The sequence below is a fragment of the Antechinus flavipes genome, chromosome 6, assembly GCF_016432865.1.
Source record: "Antechinus flavipes isolate AdamAnt ecotype Samford, QLD, Australia chromosome 6, AdamAnt_v2, whole genome shotgun sequence".
NCBI lineage: Eukaryota > Metazoa > Chordata > Mammalia > Dasyuromorphia > Dasyuridae > Antechinus > Antechinus flavipes.
In genome coordinates this window covers 100,311,882-100,330,411 of record NC_067403.1, presented here as the reverse complement: position 1 = coordinate 100,330,411, position 18,530 = coordinate 100,311,882, and the positions used below count along the sequence as shown (strand labels likewise).

The 18,530-nt window shown below is 34.5% G+C and overlaps 1 protein-coding gene across 1 annotated transcript in view; it reads left to right on the top strand.

Moving 5' to 3' along the window:
• LOC127539794 (probable ATP-dependent RNA helicase DDX60) overlaps positions 1 to 18,530 on the top strand; it is a 94,946-nt gene that overhangs the window by 53,865 nt on the left and 22,551 nt on the right. Inside the window, exons 24-30 of the mRNA XM_051964131.1 lie at positions 2,062 to 2,220; positions 4,017 to 4,164; positions 4,980 to 5,132; positions 6,461 to 6,565; positions 12,958 to 13,158; positions 14,610 to 14,714; positions 16,968 to 17,109. Coding sequence (XP_051820091.1) covers positions 2,062 to 2,220; positions 4,017 to 4,164; positions 4,980 to 5,132; positions 6,461 to 6,565; positions 12,958 to 13,158; positions 14,610 to 14,714; positions 16,968 to 17,109 — 1,013 coding nt within the window. The remainder of the gene's footprint in view (positions 1 to 2,061; positions 2,221 to 4,016; positions 4,165 to 4,979; positions 5,133 to 6,460; positions 6,566 to 12,957; positions 13,159 to 14,609; positions 14,715 to 16,967; positions 17,110 to 18,530) is intronic.

Below are 18,530 nucleotides of genomic sequence, written 5' to 3'. Positions count from 1 at the left end.
TTTCAGTTTGATTGAACTTTTATTGGTGTAGGTTTACCTGTATCTAGGTAAGACATGCCTAGTATCAGTATGCATAAAATAAAATACATGGGATTATAAATAAAAACAATTACATTGAAATATCCTTATCAAATTATTTTTAAAGTTTGTGGATACCAATTTCAGAAGCTCTGGTGTAGACTAATATGCCCTAATGAGTAACTCTGGACAAGTCAGTTTACTTCTCTTATACAAAGTTTCCTCATCTGTAAAATGATAATAATAATAGATAGCATCTATCTCATATGGTTGTCTTAAGTACCAAATAAGATAACATATAAAGCACTTTGTAATCATTAAAGAAATATATAAATGTTAACTAATATTATTATTAAAAGTAATAGGATACATTATGTATTTAATAATGATGATGCTATTGAAATAATAGTACTGATAATGATAACTCTTCAAAGTCTAGCTCCTCAAAGTCATACATCTTTCTTTGAAAGGATTAGGATAATAGCAAAGTAGCATGCCAGCCATATGATGTACAATGACTTTATGTCGACATAAGTCAGATCAACTCAAGATTTTATTATGTGTTCACTGGCACATAGTGGGTATTAAATGCTGGGAATATAAATACAGAAATAAGAAAGGCAGTCTCTACCCTCAGTTAGCTTTGCATTCTAATAAGGAAATATATGATAGAAAGTTGAAAAGGTAGATGTGTGGATAAAAAATAAAAGCAACATGTATGGGGATAGTGTAGAAAAAATTCAGAAAATCAGGAATATATCCTGGAGAGGAATAAAGATACAGCTAGTTTCACCATGTTTTTGAAAAGGAGGTTTGAAAAGTTCAACCAATCAGAGGGAAAGTTGAGAGGTACTAGAAATATGAGAGGTAGTCAGGGCATAGAATGAGTTGCAAGGGTGAACAGGTTTCTGGGGTGATTATAAGTATTGTGAGGCAGTAATTGCAGCTATGAAGACCTAGAGGGTACTCTGAATTAATGATGAATTTGATTCACTTATACCACTGATTGGAATATATCATGATCAATATAATGTAATTTCTCCAGAGTCAAAGAATAGGCAAAATGATATGAGCTTATGTGCTAATATATGGAACTTTCAGGACACAAAAGGTATTGGAGTAGGTAGTGCTCCTTTGTGCTCTGGTAAGCACACAATCAAGTAAGATATATTGGAAAACTCAGAAGTAGTGTTCCAAGAAATACCCACAATGCTTTAGTGCTTAATTGAATATGAAAACCATGAGTTATGGTGAAAAGCACTCACAACCTAAATATGACTCACAACATAATTATTTTCTTTTTTTTTAAGAGCATTTTTTTTCAATTATCAAAACTCTCTCTCCCTCCTTGCTTCTCTTTCTCCCTCTCTCTCCTTCTCTCTCGCTTCTCTCCCTCCTCCTTCCCTCTCTCCATCTCTTTCTCTCTCTCTCTCTCTCTGTCTATCTTTCTCCCCTCACCATAACTTTTTCCCCTCACCTGGGAACAAAACAAAACAAAAACAAAAACCTCAGTTACAAACATGTATCGTCAACCAAAAGAAAGACCATATTAAAAACACATATATGTATGTATGTATATGTCTCATTCTGTACTCTGAGACTTTCATTTTTCTACTATGAGGTAGATAATATGCTTTGTCATTAGTCCTCTGAAATCATGATTGGTCAATTTGCTGATCAGAATCTTGAATTCTATTTGTCTTTATCATATTCTTGTCATTATATAAATTGTTTTCCTCTTTTTTTTTCACTTCATTCTGCATTGGTTCAGAATGGTTGCCGCTTCCTGGTCACCACTCCCCTTTGTAAATTTTTTCTATCCTCCTTATCCCCACATGATTTACAGGGTCACACTAGCAAAGATATACATGTGTCTCTTTTTGTGTCTCTTTAACAAGGCATCAACAGACCATGTTAAGATGATATCCCTGGTGGTCAGTTTGAATCAGTTCCTGCAATTTTTTAAATCATAGGAATATATAGGATAATATTATGCACAAAAAAATCTTTGTCTCTTTTGCAATGATCTCTTTTTATTTCTAGGTTCAATATAAGTGTTGTAGAAGAAAGGGCACGCAGAGTGTGCAAAGCCTTAGAAGAAAAGCAGGAAAGGAGACAGTCAGCTAATGCAGTCAAAGAAATCCATGTGTTAACTAACAAGCTGAAGAAAGTAAAGAAATCAATGGAGAAAACACCAACTGTGTATGTATTTGCCTTCAAAGAATTGGTCCCTGACATTACTGATGTCTAAACGATCCATAGCTAATATATCAACCACAGGCTACAGATTAATGCTGTGCCCAAGTTCCCAAATGAGTGAATGTAAAAGCAGGCTTGGTTATAGAAGATGCTGTAATTTTGTGACCTTAGTTACTAGTGTCCTTAGTTATAGTATCCTCTGTAGAGACAGTGTAGCATAATTGAATAAATGATCTGCTTCAAGTTTATGACGACCTGACATCTAACACCATAGGCTATGTCACTGGACAAGGAACTCCAGGTAATTATCTAAAACTATAAGGTACAGAGCTGGGGATTTCATCCATTGAAGGTCCCCTCACCAAGGGAGTCGTTAAGCAGATAAAATTATAGTTTGGTCTTTTCCATAACCTCCAAAAATTTCGTTTAGACCTTTAGGAAAACAGGTCTAAAGTCTGTATTTAGAAAGATTCTCTTCTCTGATCTGAGCCTTGTGCTTGTTCCATTTCAAAAGCAAGAGGATCTCTTCTATCTCCTGTTATAAGAGCATAGAAATGCAATTTCTCCTATGATAGAAGATAGAAATTTCACGTTTATTAATATCCTACTGATGTGGGAATTATAAGCTCTTTGAAGGTAAGCCATTTAATTTTATATTTCTCTCAGTACCTAAAACATTTTATTGAACATAATAGTTTTTTTACTAAATGCTTTTGCCATGTGAATTTTTAATATATGAATGGAGAATAAAAAAATAAATAAAAAGGTTGCTTTGCCTTTATAGTATATGTATGAGTTATAGCTAGAAATATTTGGCTTTAATCCTCACCTTTTATTTCTTATAAAAAAGTATATGGAGGCAGATTATTGTGACAGTTTCCTTTCTTATCTATGAAATAGGCACAATAATCTTAATACTGCTCATTTCATTTGAAGGCATATTAGCTTTGAAGTTAGGGGTTCTGGATTTGAATCCTGGGTCTGCCTCTCATCTGTGTAACCTTAGGAAATTCATTTACCCTATAGACCTCAGTTTCCTAATCTGTAAAATTAGAGGGTTGGACTAGAAAACCTTTTCATCCCAGATTTGAATTTTTGAGGCTATCACCTAATTCCTCTTTCTATCCTTCCCTTGTGGAAAGGATCCTTCTGCAGTCACAGAAAATAACAGAAAATAATTTAGATCTTATCTGAGTACTTTATGAAACTTACACAGCTACAAAATAAAGTCAGGAAGCTAAGACTTACTTCATATAATGGATTTAGTTCTTTTTCCCAGGATATGAATATTATGTTTATATGAACAGAAAAGTCCTTTTCTCAAAATTCATCAATCTTTTCCAACAAATTGAATCAAAGGAGGTAGGAGTAGGAATCCCTAGTTGTTAGAATAACAATTTCATTTTATATTTAGCTTAGTATTGAAATAGTACTCAAGTCTTTCATCATCTCAGTTTAATTTGAATGATTTCTTTTTGGTTCAATAGCTTTGTCCCCTATTTCTATATATATTTGTTATAAAGTCAACTGTGTTGTGAAAAACCATGATTTAAGGAAAACACAATCACATTTCCAAGGCCTTTTTAAATAAGTTCTATGAGTTGTTCTATAAGTTGACCAGGTCATACCTATCCATTAAAGTCCAAATAGTTTTATTGCTTTATAGAGTTAAAATGTTTAAACCTTTTTGTTGCAGAGAAAAATGTTTGTACTTACTCAACGTTTTTTAAAATGAATTGCTCTTTTAGAAGTCAATAATATATATTTGAAAAAAAAAGTTTCTTTTTGTTGGGGAGTAGGCCTGAAAATGCCTTGAAAAGATCTTCAAGAATGGATCAAAGCATAGTACGTGAAGCTGAGCACATGAGTTTATTAAAAATGTTGGAAAAGAAGACTGAGATACCTCCAGATTGCACTTATGCCAACCCGAAAATGATAGATGAAGAGGTAAGAACTTTTGATAGAAAAAGGTATAGGTAAATCATCTCTTATTGCCAGTGACAACTTACCTTAAAGAATATAGTTCCTCAATACTAAGTGAAATTCACCAAGATAGCAATTTCCCTTGGGCATATATAACTCTTTTACAGAATGTGATACAATGCCTATATAGATGGAATGTGTGAGAATTATAGGTAATCATTTGGCTAGGAATAAGATTATGGAATTTGGAATTAGAAATGAATATTTTACACTTGAGGAAGCCTAGTGAGATTAAGTGACTTGTTCAAGATCACAGTGATAATAAGACACAATATTGAATTTTGAACCCACATCTACTGATAATTTGGTATTGATACATAAGCTTAAAGGGCAGAATTTTTGGAGTCATATCCAATCTGTATTTTTAAAATATTAATATGCATTTGGGCAGGGGTGATGAGACTTTTTCATTAGAAGACTAAAACATGTTCCAAGGAGTATCTGCCATGTTACAGATGCCTCATGTCTAGCAGATGACAATCATCAGTAACATTGTAAATGTGTAATAAAACATTGTAGAAGTAAAGAAGAAAAGAGAGAAAAATGTGTCTTCTCTTTCCCCTTCCTTGTTTTATTTTTAATTGCTTTTACTATTACTTAAATTGTTACTATTGTAACAATTGTATTAGTACAAATATTTTTCAATTGTTAAAATTTTTATAGAATAAGATTATATCAGTGCTTTATATGAACATTTACTCATAGAAACTTCTGATTCTATTTTAAATCAAAGTTACTGAAAATATGATAAATTATTCAAAATTCTTCATTTATTTTAGACTTTGCAAATGCTGTTTGATCGAATAAAATCACAGAGAAAAGGTCAAGAATTAACACAACTCTCAAGGAGGGGTATTGGATATCATCATGGTGCTCTGAGTGCCAGAGAAAGACAGTTCATTGAAGTACTCTTCAGGAAAGGTTTCCTTAGGGTCAGTAAATTTTTGCAGTTTTTAAAATGAATGTTACCTTTCTTTCAGTAAAATCCTTCCTTAGTACTTCATTTTGGGGCTGAGTTGTCCTTAGGTTCATGAAAGCAGGGCTAATGGAACACAAACTCTGGGAGAATCCCATGCTGGAATGGCTGTGAGTGAATCTAGGTGAGAGTCTGGTTATCTGCTGTCTCAAGTCCATTCTACGTATGTATAGCTAGATTCATCAAGAGTTTGTTTGTATGATGATAGCTTTGGCATCTCTCAAAGAATATCTGACAACTTATAGAGTGGATGTGGTCCATATTGGTGCTATAAACACTTACCCATGCTTATGAAGCCACAAATACTTGAGTTATAGGTAGAAGATTTTTAAAAACTATATTAGAGATTCTAAACCTAGGATGTCTATATCCATCATTCTTAACCCCCCCATGCCCTGTCAACATTAAGGTTTGTGAATAGATTTTAATAGGCCTGTGAATTTGAATGGGGAAAATAAACCCTTATTTCAATATAATTTGTCTCCTTGGTAATCCTGTGTATTTTATGCAATTAAAAACATTGTTCTAAGAAGGTGAATCTATAAGTTTCATTAATCTCTAGGTCAAAATGGTCCTTGGCACAAAGATTCATAAGAACCTTTGGACTACATAATAATATGGTTATCAGTAAAGACTGAAAAAAAACTGACAAATAAATAGTCCATTAACTAACTTACAGTTACAATTCAGAATGACAAGCAAAAATCTGTGGTTGATTATTTCCCCTCTTATGAATTGAGTTGTATTACATAGATAGTTTTCAAGTCATTATGGTTCAGAAGAAAATATGTTATACTTGGAGTCAGAGAATCTGACTTTAATTCTGAGTATATTACATACTACCTATGTGACTTTAAGCAAGTATTGATCTCTTTAGGCATTGGTTTCCCCTTCTACAAAGTTTGAGATTTGCAAATTGTATTTGGGACAGGTAGGTGGGGCAGTGGCTAGAGTGCTGAAGTTAGGAAGACCTTGAGTTCAAGTGTACCTCAGATATTTACTAGCTCTGGGACCCTGGGCAATTGGTTTAACTGCTATTTGCCTCAGTTTCCTCAATTGTAAAATGAGGACAATTGGAGAAGGAAATGGTAAACCACTCTAGTATCTTTTTCTGGAAAATCACACCGGGGTCATAAAGAATTGGATGTGACTAAACAACTACAATATGCAGTAAGAGCTTCATCAAAAGTTTACAATTCAAAGAAGGCTTCAGAAACTGTAATGGATACAGCAATCTCTTTTATAATTATGTTTTCCTATGAAAATTTTCTTCTTTTTTCCTAGGTTGTGACAGCTACGAGCACACTTGCTTTAGGAATTAACATGCCATGTAAATCTGTGGTTTTTACTCAAAACTCTATCTATTTGGATGCTTTGAATTATAGACAGGTAAGAAAAATTATTTCTTATTCAGGTTAGTCAATGGGTATGTGTGTATAACATGGTATACCATGGGGTCCTTTAGTCATTTTGAGCAGACATATATTTCAAACCTTCATTTTTTTTTTTTTTTAGTTTTACTTTAAGACTGGGCAGTCTCATCTCTCTCAGTCTGCAAGTGAAGGGACTTATATTGTGAATTGGCGAGAAAACATTGGTTCCATTTCAGACTTGTAATCCAAGCTACAGGGAAGCTGAGATCGTTCATTCTCTTGATCTCCAGAATTCTAAGTATGCTGGCTTAGTGTTTGCACTAAGTTTGGCAAAATTCAGCCCCAGGACAGTGAACCATAAGGGATGGGGACTTGACCAGGTTGCCTAAGAAGTGATAAATTGGTCCAAGTCAGCTTACATTCTCCTGGGTCATTACATGATGGTATAGAGAGATTGCTCTTGATTCAGAGGTCTTGAATTCTGATTTTTACCTCTGATTTTTATTTCCTTTATGTTCTTGGGCAAATGACTTCATCTGGGTCCTGGTTTCCTCAGGAGTTTAGTGTCAGAAGGCTTAAGTTCACATTCTTTTGTATTGCTTGTGTGATCTTAGCGAATTACTTAGCTTCTTTGGGGTTGTTTCTTCTTATATGAAAAGAAGATATTCGAAATTAGATGTCCTCTGAAGTTGTTTCTAGTCCCAAATATTTTTTATATTCTGATGGTAGCCATCCTTTAAACGTCTCAATTAGCTGAACTGGCTAGCAATAAGCTTTCCGTCAGATAAGCGTTCCCTGAATTGTGCTGGCTGAGTTACATGTCCCAAAAAGTAAATTTCTCTTATCTTTTAATATTCAATACAGCTAATGGGTGAAACTAATTAAAACTCCATTTGGCAAAAACTACCTTTGAACATAGGTACCTATTTTTTTCTCTTAGCAAATGTTTAATGAAAACAAATCATTTAAAGAATACATATCACAATATGATAATTTCATTAAAAATGTATGTAATGTTCATCAGGTTTTTGAATCAAAGCAATAAAAAAATCTATTCAATGCATTCTGAACATTAATTGACTTTGTCTTGCAATTAAAAGAGGTAGAGAAAAGGAGAGTAAGAGGCAAGAAAAAAAATCAACATTAAAGGTAGAGACAGGATAGGATGACAGGAAGTGGGATACAGAGATAAAGGAAGCCCACCATCTCATTCTCTCCCTCCTCCTTTCCCAATTCCCTCCCCTCCCCCAAGATACTTGTTTGAGGAAGATAAATGAGTACCTTTGAAAGTATTCTCCTTTACTGAAAGACTGATTTCATTAGCATAAGGAGATCCAGGTGAGAGAACTTCCTCTACTCAAGCATACTGAAAATAGTCCCATAGGTCTTACTACGCAACCTTAGTAAATACATTTTAGGGAATTGTTTGAAATGTAGAGGGATTAAGTGCTCAATTGGCTTGCCCAAGATCACACAAATAAAAAGTAGGAGAATCTGAAGCCAGGTTTTCAGACTAAACCTAGCATCACATGCAGGTGATCATTTACAGAAGTGTAAATCTAAATTGCAACAAATAGTTGAGAATGGGAATAAGGTTAAGAAACAAACAAAAAAAAAACACATCTTCTTTCTACACATTGTTATAATTTTATTTTAAAAGACCTTTGAAGTGCACACACTGAAATAGTAACATAGGTTTTTCCTTGAAATTTTTTGTCTTTGTTTCAAAAAGCCTCTTATTTAGAAAGTTGAATCTGTTGCATCTGCTTGTGACCTTTTAGTTTATGGTAATTCAAGATTTTAAAGTCATGTTGCTTTTTTCACAATTGCAGTGTAAAGATCCCACTTCAGGGTGTGTTGCCTTTTCCACCTTACCCTAGAAATTTGGTCATAGCCTATGTTCCTGACACCTAGATGTAAAAGGGCCAAATAAGCTATTCTTCTTTCTACTCCTTTAATCCTCTTTCTGCAACTTCTCTTCTATTTTTTAGTATTACTTTCATATCCCCTATTTACTTCTGGCCCTCTGGCTGGAAGAATACTGATAAATCACTTATAATATATCACAAGATAATTTTAAGTTATTCTGTGTTGGTTCCCCTGAAAATATTAACATATTAACTTATATTTTTAGCTGTAGAATAGAGATAATTGTCTTTTCTTAAAATAATAATGTCTGGCACCTGTGGGAACCAGTAGATGGGGATTGTGTGTGTGTGTGTGTGTGTGTGTGTGTGTGCGCAGAATAGAATTGATGCCAGTACTTAGCACACTACCAAGAGTGTGTTGGATTAGATTAGATCTGATTAAAATCAGATCCCATGGGCTATTATCTACTCTTCCTTTATATAGGATTGGTTCCATTTAGATAATGTCTATCATGCAAAACAAATTTGCAAAATTCAATCTAGATGATTTATGGGAGCTGCCCTCTTCTCCAGAATCTGGAGTTGTTCTTGAGTTCTATTAGAGTCTTCTTGACCCCATATAGTGTATTCTTGGCAAAGATACTGTAGTGGTTTGCCATTTTCTTGTCCATCTTCTTTTACATCTTTTACAGATGAGGAAACTGAGGCAAATGATTAAGTGACTTTAGCTAGTGTCTATGGCTGAATTTGAACTCAGGTTCTCCTGAATCCAGAGCTAGTGCTCTATCTACCTAACTGACTCTCCATCCCCACCTCTAACCCATAAGTCATAGTATTCTCTTTTAAAGCTTTGATACTTTGGCCAAAGAGGATTTAGTCATCCATGAAACATGTCCAGGGATTTTCTATTTTGTTTTCTTTGCTCATTTTACATTCCTGTAATAATCTTTGCTTCTCTGCCTGTTGAACTTATACATCATCTTCAAAGTCAACACTCTCCTGATACCTTGGTAAGTCAGTTTGGACTTTCCAAAATGCTTTGTTTTATAGTCTATTAATGCATAACTATATGGCTTTATATAACATTATACTCAACTCTGCATATTCTATATCTCTCTATAAGACTATAAATTCCATGAGGATGGAAATAAAAACATCTCAACTTTCTATTTAGATTATATATTGGCCTTTCAAGTAATGTGTTTTTCCTTGCAGTTAGAAAGAGATTTTATCACTTTTCTGTGGCAAGTTGCTACTTTTTTCCTTCTTTTTTTCTTATTTCTTTGTTCTTTTTCCTACTTTTTATTTCCATTTTTTTTTCAGAAGCATTTCTATAGGGAAGCTAGACTTCCTATAGGTTCAGGACAATAGCTCAGATTGATGAGATCCAACAAATTGTGATAAAGTACCAAAAATCATGAAGGTGAGGAATCATATAGAATAAATTCACAGATTCAAACCATCTCCAGGTCAAGGGACAAAACTTTATTGTAATGCTTTATCAAGCAAAGTTTTTAAGAAACTCAATTTACAAGGGATAAATTGGAACCTTTTATAAGAAATGATCAGAAGCAATATGTGCTAACTATGCTAATTGTGTATGATGGCAAATTAACTGTTGCTCATGGCTGTCCTATTTATACAACATAGTTGTTGACATCTATAGTTTAATCTATAGCTAGCCTATACTGACAGCCACTGATACCTTATACAATATCTGTGGTATTATATAAGGCAACGGTGAATGTTAGTACTGGATACCTTTGTCTGTGTAACTCCACAGGGTCAGCTTGCTTCTTACTGGGATTCACTTGGATACCGGGTGGCTACCAAGCACATGGTATTTTGCTGGAATCCATTCACTCTATCACAGCCGATCTAGTTTACAAAGTAACATTTGACCTAACCTAGTTAGAAAAGCTGAATGCATAATCAGCTCTTTGCCCTTCAGGACTGCTGTAGCTTAACTGAGTAACTCTGCAGGCTACCAAATTTGTTACCTCCTGCCATCATTCCTGAGTTCCACTAACCTGGTATACATTGACACCTGGAATTTATTTGTTAATAATGAACTCATCATCTTGTTTTCTAAAACCAGCTTTTCTAAGATTTTGGTGAATGGTCCTGCCATTCTTTGTTGGTCAGAATATCATAGTAGGAAAGGAAGAGTGGTGTAATGGCAAGAATATTGAATTTAGAGTAAGATGACATGGATTCAAAACCTGCTTCTTCCACTTATTGCCTGGGTAACAGGACAATATACTTCAAGCTTTCTAGGCTTTAGTTTCCTTTTGTGGAAAATGTGAATAATGATAACTATTGCATTTATATAATAAAAAGATTTGGACTCAGAAGAACTGAGTCAGAATTTTAGCTTGTAATATTGAAGATATTTTACTCTTTAAAAAAAAAAAGTTGCTCTTCATGTCACATTGATCATCATGTTCCTCTAGATCTATGATGTTTTTCAGGTTCCTTTTTCTTCATTTCCATAACTATTGTCCTTTCCTAGGCTCTTATTTTCTAACCTTAGATATAACTATACCAGCCTCCTTGTTCATCTCTTTGCTTTTAGTGTTTCTTCAGTTCCAACCAACCTGCATGAGGCTGACAGAATAGTCTTTTACCATGTCACTTCCTGAGTCAGAAAATGGTGTCTCCCCTTCACCCATATGTTTAAGCCTAAACTTCTCAGCTTAGCATTTACAATTTTCCATTAATTTAGCCTTCTCTTTATATGTCCAACTTCATGTCTTGTTATACACTCTTATGCCCTTGAGTGGGAACCAAAATGGAACTTGGAGACAAGAAACTGGGACTGAAATCTTGCCTTGGACTCTTGGCAGCTATAGCATCACATTAACTTTTTGTTCAATCAAAGCTGACTCTTCATGACCCCAATTAGGTTTACTTGGTAAAAATACTGGAGTGGTTTGCCATTTCCTTCTCTGGCTGAGGAAACTGAGGCAAATAGGGTTAAATGACTTGACCAGGGCCATAGTGCTAATAAGTGTCTCAAGCCACATTTGAATTTAGGTAAATGAGTCTTCCTGACTTTAGGCCTGGTGCACTATCAACTATACCATCTACTGCCCCATATTAACCTTTTTTTTTTTTTAACTCTAACGTTTTAGCTTCAACTCTTTCTTTCTAAAATGTGGATGATATTATATGCATTGGCAGCTAGGTAGTGCAAAGTCTAGAGCTCGAGCTTTGGAGCTAGGAGGATATCAGTTCAAAATGTTACTTTAGATATTTACCAGTTTTGGGTTCCTGAGAAAGTCACTTAACTCTGTTTGCAGGAAGTTCCTCATCTATAAAATGACCAGGAAAAGGAAATGGCAAACCACTCCAGTATCTCTGCCATGAAAACCCTCAAAATGGGATCATGGAGCATCGCCTATGACAAAAACAGTACAATAATACTACAATAATACTTGTTTGACAACTTTACAGAATTCTTATAAAGGAACTGTTTTATATAACTACAATTGTGTTATATAACTACATAGCCCTATATAGTTGCTTTATAAATTTCATGGTGCATAGATGCAAATTGTAATTGTAAATGTAAATTTGTATATCTATCCCTTTCTGATCTATCATGTTGGTCATATGTGCATTTGCCAGTGCTTTTATTTTGGCTTAGAATGCCCTAACTTCTTTTCTAGGAATTATTTCTTAAAATTTCTGGGAATCATTTTTGTAAAATCTTGATTTTATACTTACTTATCTAAATAGTTTTCCTGAAATTAATCTTCATAGATCATGCCCTTGATTTATTTTCCACTGGATTCATGTAGAATTTGAATTTCAGTGTCAGTACCTTATTTATTAAGTTCTCCATGCATATTGGGGGACCTAATTTAATTGTAAGCTCATTTTTAGGGGAAAATATAGTATAGTCATTTTTTATAATCCCCTCTAATCATGACTATCATGACAGAATTGCATGGTGGAGAAAGAACTGAGCCTGAAAATAGGATGATGTGAGTTTTGAGATCCTGGATATGTCACTCAATCTCTTAATCTTCTAGGTAACTCTCTAGGACTTTAGGTTGCAGAGAAGATGTAGACTTATATTAGTAGGGAGAAATCCCCCCATTTAGAAGTTATCTGTAATAAAGAAACCTCTGTTCCAGTCCTTTTTTGAATCCCCTATGGCATTTATATTCTGTCTTATACTATAGTTAGGTGGTAAGTGTTTGGATGGCCTGCAGAGGCTGTTTTTTTTTTGTTGTTGTTTTTTTTTTGTTTGTTTGTTTGTTTTGTTTTGTTTTTCATTTTAATCCCTGAGTAATGCTGTGGATTTAGTAAGAGCTTAATCAATTTTTAGGATGGATAAATGATTATCACAAATTTCTACTTTTCCTTAGCTATGGGGATCTTTTCACAAAGTGATTCCTAGTTTAACATGATCTTTGTTGCATCAATGTATAATTTTCTTCATCCAAGAAAATTAATATCACACAACAAATTTACCATCCTCCTAAAAAATATTATCTGGGCAAGTTTTACATTATGCTTTTTTCTTTTCTAGATGTCTGGACGTGCAGGAAGACGAGGTCAAGACTTTTTGGGAAATGTGTTTTTCTATAATATTTCATTACCAAAAATAGAAAAGCTTATTAAATCCAATGTACCAGAACTGAAAGGCCAATTCCCCTTTGGCATGAGCCTAGTCCTACGGCTCATGTTATTGGCTTCCAAAGCGGACAACATCCCAGATGCTAATGCAAAGGTGGTGTGGTTCATAACTAATGCTCTTTTCCTCATTATTAACCTGATTGTTAACTAATTGTTATTAATTAATAATCTGATTGGTTATCTTCCAGTAAAACTCAAACATTTGTGTAGTTTCTCATTAGAGTCCCATATCTTGAATGACATCCATATTTTGGAAATTTTATTGAAAAACAAGTTTATTAAGGCAACTAGAGTACCAACTCTGCAGTCAGGAAGACCTGAATTCAAATCTGCCCTCAGACACTTAACACTAGCTGTGTGACCCTGGACAAGTCATTTAACTTTGACTGCCTCCCCTTCCCCTCCCCCCCCCGAAAAAAATTGTATTGATGCCTTTAATTTTTACATCACAGTCTTCCTGATATCTCTTCTTTTCACACTTTTTCCATGCCAGATTGAACTCTTTCTTGTTGTAAAGAAAAAGTTGGATGTAAATACAGAGTAATACCATACACAAAACACTGAAATCTATAGCATAACTTCCAACTTGATCACTTAACAGAAAATGCTTTCTCCAAAGTTACCAATGACATCTAAATTACCAAATGACATCTCCTCAGGCCTCAATCTTCTTTACCTCTCAGCAGTCTAACACTGTTGATCATTCTCTTCCCCTTAATATGCTCTTCTCTCTTGCTTTTCCTTCTACTTGTCTAGTCAGTCTTTCCTCTGTCTTCAGACCATACCCACTACCCATAGATTTCCTTTAAGACTTTGTACTAGACTCTCTTCTCTTTGCCCTATATAATATTTCACTTGGTAATCTCATTAATTTTCGTGCATTAAATCATTGTCTCTCTACACATTAACCTCATCTTTCCTCTGTGATTATTCTTTCCTCCCTCCCTCTCCCCTTTCTTCCCTCCTTTCCCCCTCCCCTCCTTCCCCCCTCTTTCCTCCCCACCTCCCTCCTTCCCTCCATTTCTCTCTCCTTCCCTCCTCTTCTTACCTCCTCTCCTTCCTTTCTTCTTTTTTTTCTCCTTCCTTCCTTCCTTTCTTCCTCCCTTCCTTCCTTCCTTCTTCCCTTCCTTCCTTCCTTCTTCCTTCCTTCCTTCCTTCCTTCCTTCCTTCCTTCCTTCCTTCCTTCCTTCCTTCCTTCCTTCCTTCCTTCCTTCTTTCCTTTCTTGTTTCTTTCCTTCCTTCCTTCCTTCCTTCCTTCCTTCCTTCCTTCCTTCCTTCCTTCCTTCCTTCCTTCCTTCCTTCCCTCCTTTCTTCCTTCCCTCCTTGCTTCCCTCCTTTCTTTATGCATGTTTCTGTGTTTTTCTTTATGAAATCCATGCTTTTACAATTCTCATCCCAGTTCTGTTTCATGTATTTGTAAGCAGCCATAGTGGATGAGTAAATATTTCACTCCTTCACAAAATATCCATTTTTGTGGCATTTTATTTACAAATGTCTTTCATATCTGCTAAAAGTTAATTAACTCAAAAATTTTTTTCTCTAAAGGTGCTTTCTGTGCTAACTCATTCACTGTTGTCCTTCAAAAATCCCAGAATCCAGGAAATGCTGAAGCTATATTTTTTATTTTCAATGCAACTTCTTGTGAAAGAGGTATGGTTCTCATTTGAATTTCTTTGAAATTTGATGGCTAACTTTAGAGCTTTCTAGCAGGTGCCAATTCAATTAAAGTTTTCAGAAAGCTGTGCCTTGAGAGTTCTACTGAAAACCAACTAACCAAAAAAAAAAAAAAAAAAAAAAAAAAGGGATGCTTGTTTTTGCATTTGTCCCATGCCTGCTCACTTAAATCCATGGAATTTTAGGTCAGGTAGGAAACTTTTAGATCTCTAAAACTGTCTTATTTTAGCACAGAGAAGTAAGATGAATTGCTTGAGATTATATAGGTAGTAAATGGAAGAGATGGGTGTGGAGTCCAAGAATTCTGGCTGCCACACCAGAGTTCTTGCCTCTTTAACGCTACATCTTCCATATGATTCTATAATATTCCAGTGCTGCCCACAAAGCTCTTAAATATTGCACCAAAGCAACATATGATAGTGAATCACTGAAACTTGAAGTTTGTAGCATTCCTAGTCACTTCTTTACACTCACAGTTATTATCTACCCCAAAGTTTGTGCTAGCTGTGTCATTGGTAGAAAGGACATTGTAGTGAGAATTTTTTGTTTGAGTTGTTTGCCTTGTTATCTTGGATAAATCTTTTTACATCTTGTGTCCTGATTTCCGCATTGATAAAATGAAGTTGTTGATTTATTTGATCACATAATTTATTGAGTTTTAGAATTGGAAAGAATATCATCAACCATTTAATTCAACTTATCTTTGAAAAAGAATTCTCACAATAGCAATTCCAATAACTGGTTTTTACCAGTTTCCACTTACTTAAAAACTTTCAATGAATGGAAACTCACCCATCCACCTTTTGGAGCAGCTCATTCCACTTTGGATCTGTTCTAATCAATAGGAAAGCTTTTCTAATATCAAGTCTAAACTTATCTTTTTTTAAACAACTTGTTCCCATTGTCCTAAGTTATTCTCTTGAAGAGCAAGCAGATTGAGTCTAAGAATGATCCTAAATAAGTTTCAGGTAGCTGTTATGTCTCCCTGAACTTTCTCTAGCCTGAACATCCCTGCTTTTTTTAATCATTTCGCAGACTAGAGGGACTTTACCTTTACTGGTTATACCTCTTTGGATGTACTCTGGTTTATATCCTTCTCTGAACAGGGCAAAATACAGAGATGTCTATGGTCCCTTCCATTTAAAATACCATGTTTAATGTGCAGTCTTCAATTTACTTAAAGCTTTTGATATTGTCCTCTGAAAGACTGTATTGTCTACTTAAGCTGAAATATGGTTGAAGTAGTCTTAGAATTGAATCAGAGCTCCTAATTGCACCCTATGTAATTCCAATTGCACACAAAACTGAAATAATCTTTCAGATGCCCCCAAGACAGAAGTTAAACTGGAACTCCAGTGGATAGGATTTATGATGACTTAGAACCAAACCAAGACATGACTGAGATATCATTTTTAGGGCCAACACTGGAAGCTTTAAAAATGGTGCATTACATGAAATTATTTGATCCAAATGATTATTTGATTTTTATTTGGAAATTTATTGGAATGAAAATTGCTTGGTCATTTTTATATAGCTAGGAAGTTATTCAACTATATTCAACAGTTGAATTTATCATTTCCTTTAGACTTGATCGTATCAATGAAAAATTTGGTAAGGTTTCACTGAAAAAAACTAAAATTATAAAACAATAATGTATTAAGCATGAAATTGATATATTTATCACTAGACAGATAAATGGAGAAGCAATGTGGGATAGCAGATGTTGGGGTGGCTAAGAGGTCTATAGCTAACACTTACCAACTATGTGGCAATGGGTTAGTGACTCTTGTGTCTCAGAAAACTCAATAAGATTATAGATTATAGACAAGCTGCTGATCTGCATTAAAAAAAAAAAAGTTTCCATACTGGAAGTTCTTTTTTTTACAGTAATAGATTTCCAGATCTTTACCAAAAAAAATAAAAAGATTAATCTTTCTTATGCTTTGGATTGCCTGATGATATCTAGGACATGGCTTACTATATATGTTCAAAAGATTTTGGATATATTAATTATGTTATAAATATGCTTTGTACATAGTAGACCTTTAGTCAGTGTTTATTGAATTTGAAGAAGGAAAAAATTAATGGTATGTACCTAATATACTAGAAATTAGCTTTTCTTTTTGTAACAATTAAGAGCAATGGAGATTTTAAGATTGCTATTAAATGTATGCATATTATAAAATTATGGATTTTAAAGAAAATTCATAAATTATTTTAACTTCACAGGGATATTTGGACTGTGAAGGAAATCCAATTGGTTTTGCTGGACTCGTCTCACATTTGTTTTATCAAGAGCCTTCTAATTTTCTGTTCGTCAGTTTCCTCAAAAAAGGCCTGTTCCATAATCTATGTCAACCAACTAAAAAAGGTAATCTTGTATTTCACTTATCTAGAAGTATTAAAGTATCTGGATTTACCTGTACCAAAATTAGATGGCAAAAATAATAAATAATCAATCAGTATTTATTAAATTCCTACTATCTGCCTGCCTGCCTGCTTATCTATCTATTACATAGGCTGATAGCAAATTGTAAAGGGTTTTACATGACAAAGTAAGGTGTTTGTTTGTATTTTATCATAAGGGCAATAAGGAATTGCTAAAAGTTTTTGAGTAACAATCAGACATGTGCTTTAGGAATATGATTTTGGCCACTGTATGGAAGATGAATTGGTGAATGAAGGGACCCATAGCAAGATAATTAAGAGGACATTATAATAAACTACTGTTTCCCAGGCATTGAAGTATAAATACAAAGAATAAAACAATCTCTACTACAAGTGACATAGTTAAATTAACTATTTAACGAATACTCAGTACTCCCCTTTCTCTTATTGTCACATTTCCAAACAGTTGCCAAGTCTCTCAATTCTATTTCCATAGCATCTCTGATGTTTGTCTCCTTCTTTTCATTGACATAATATCACCCTGGCTCAGATCCTTATCACCTCTTCACTCTCTAATTCATTTTCCATATGTTTGCCAAAATCATATTCTTAAAACATATTCCTAAATAGCCAATTGTCACTCAAAAATGTTCTCTTTGTCTCTCTCTCTCTCTGTCTTCCTCTGTCTCTGGCTCTAGCGCTGGCTCTCCCTCCCCTTTTCCTTCCTTAATTCTCTTTCTCTTTTTGTTTTTTTCTCTCTCTCTGTTTCTGTCTCTCTCTGACTTTCTGTCTGTCTATCTCCTGATGTTCTGTAACACTCATCAGTTAATTATTCCTTTTCTTTTGATCAGAAAACTCACCAATGAATGGCTGCAATTTTAGAATGGGTATTTTGTTACTAATTGCAGGGCATTCTCTCCCTCACTCCCCACACATACTATCTAATATATTTCTTTTGGTGGAGTGGGAAAATAAATTTAGGGACCAATGTCATTCTGGTAGCCTATGAATTGTAGATAAGCTGGTTTATGGATGAATAGCTAAATTTTGCCATGCTATTTTTAATTTTTGTATTTCTAATGCAAAAGGGTAGCTGGATTTGAACTAAAACGAGCTTGGTCCAAATCTTGGCTTTACCATTTCTTTTCATTTGAAGTTGGGCAATTAATGTAACTCTTTGGGTCTCAGTTTCCTAAAAGAGGATTGGACTAGATTTTCCCATACAGTTCTAAGTCTACTGATTTCTATGCCTCTCTCTGTCTCTGTCTCTCTCTGTCTCTATCTGTCTGTCTGTCTATCTTTCTCTCTCCAAATATTCTGATTCTATCATTTTCACCCCAAAGCTGTGATTTCATTGATCCGGGGAATTAATAGGGAGGAAATTCCTTCAGCAATGAAGAATGG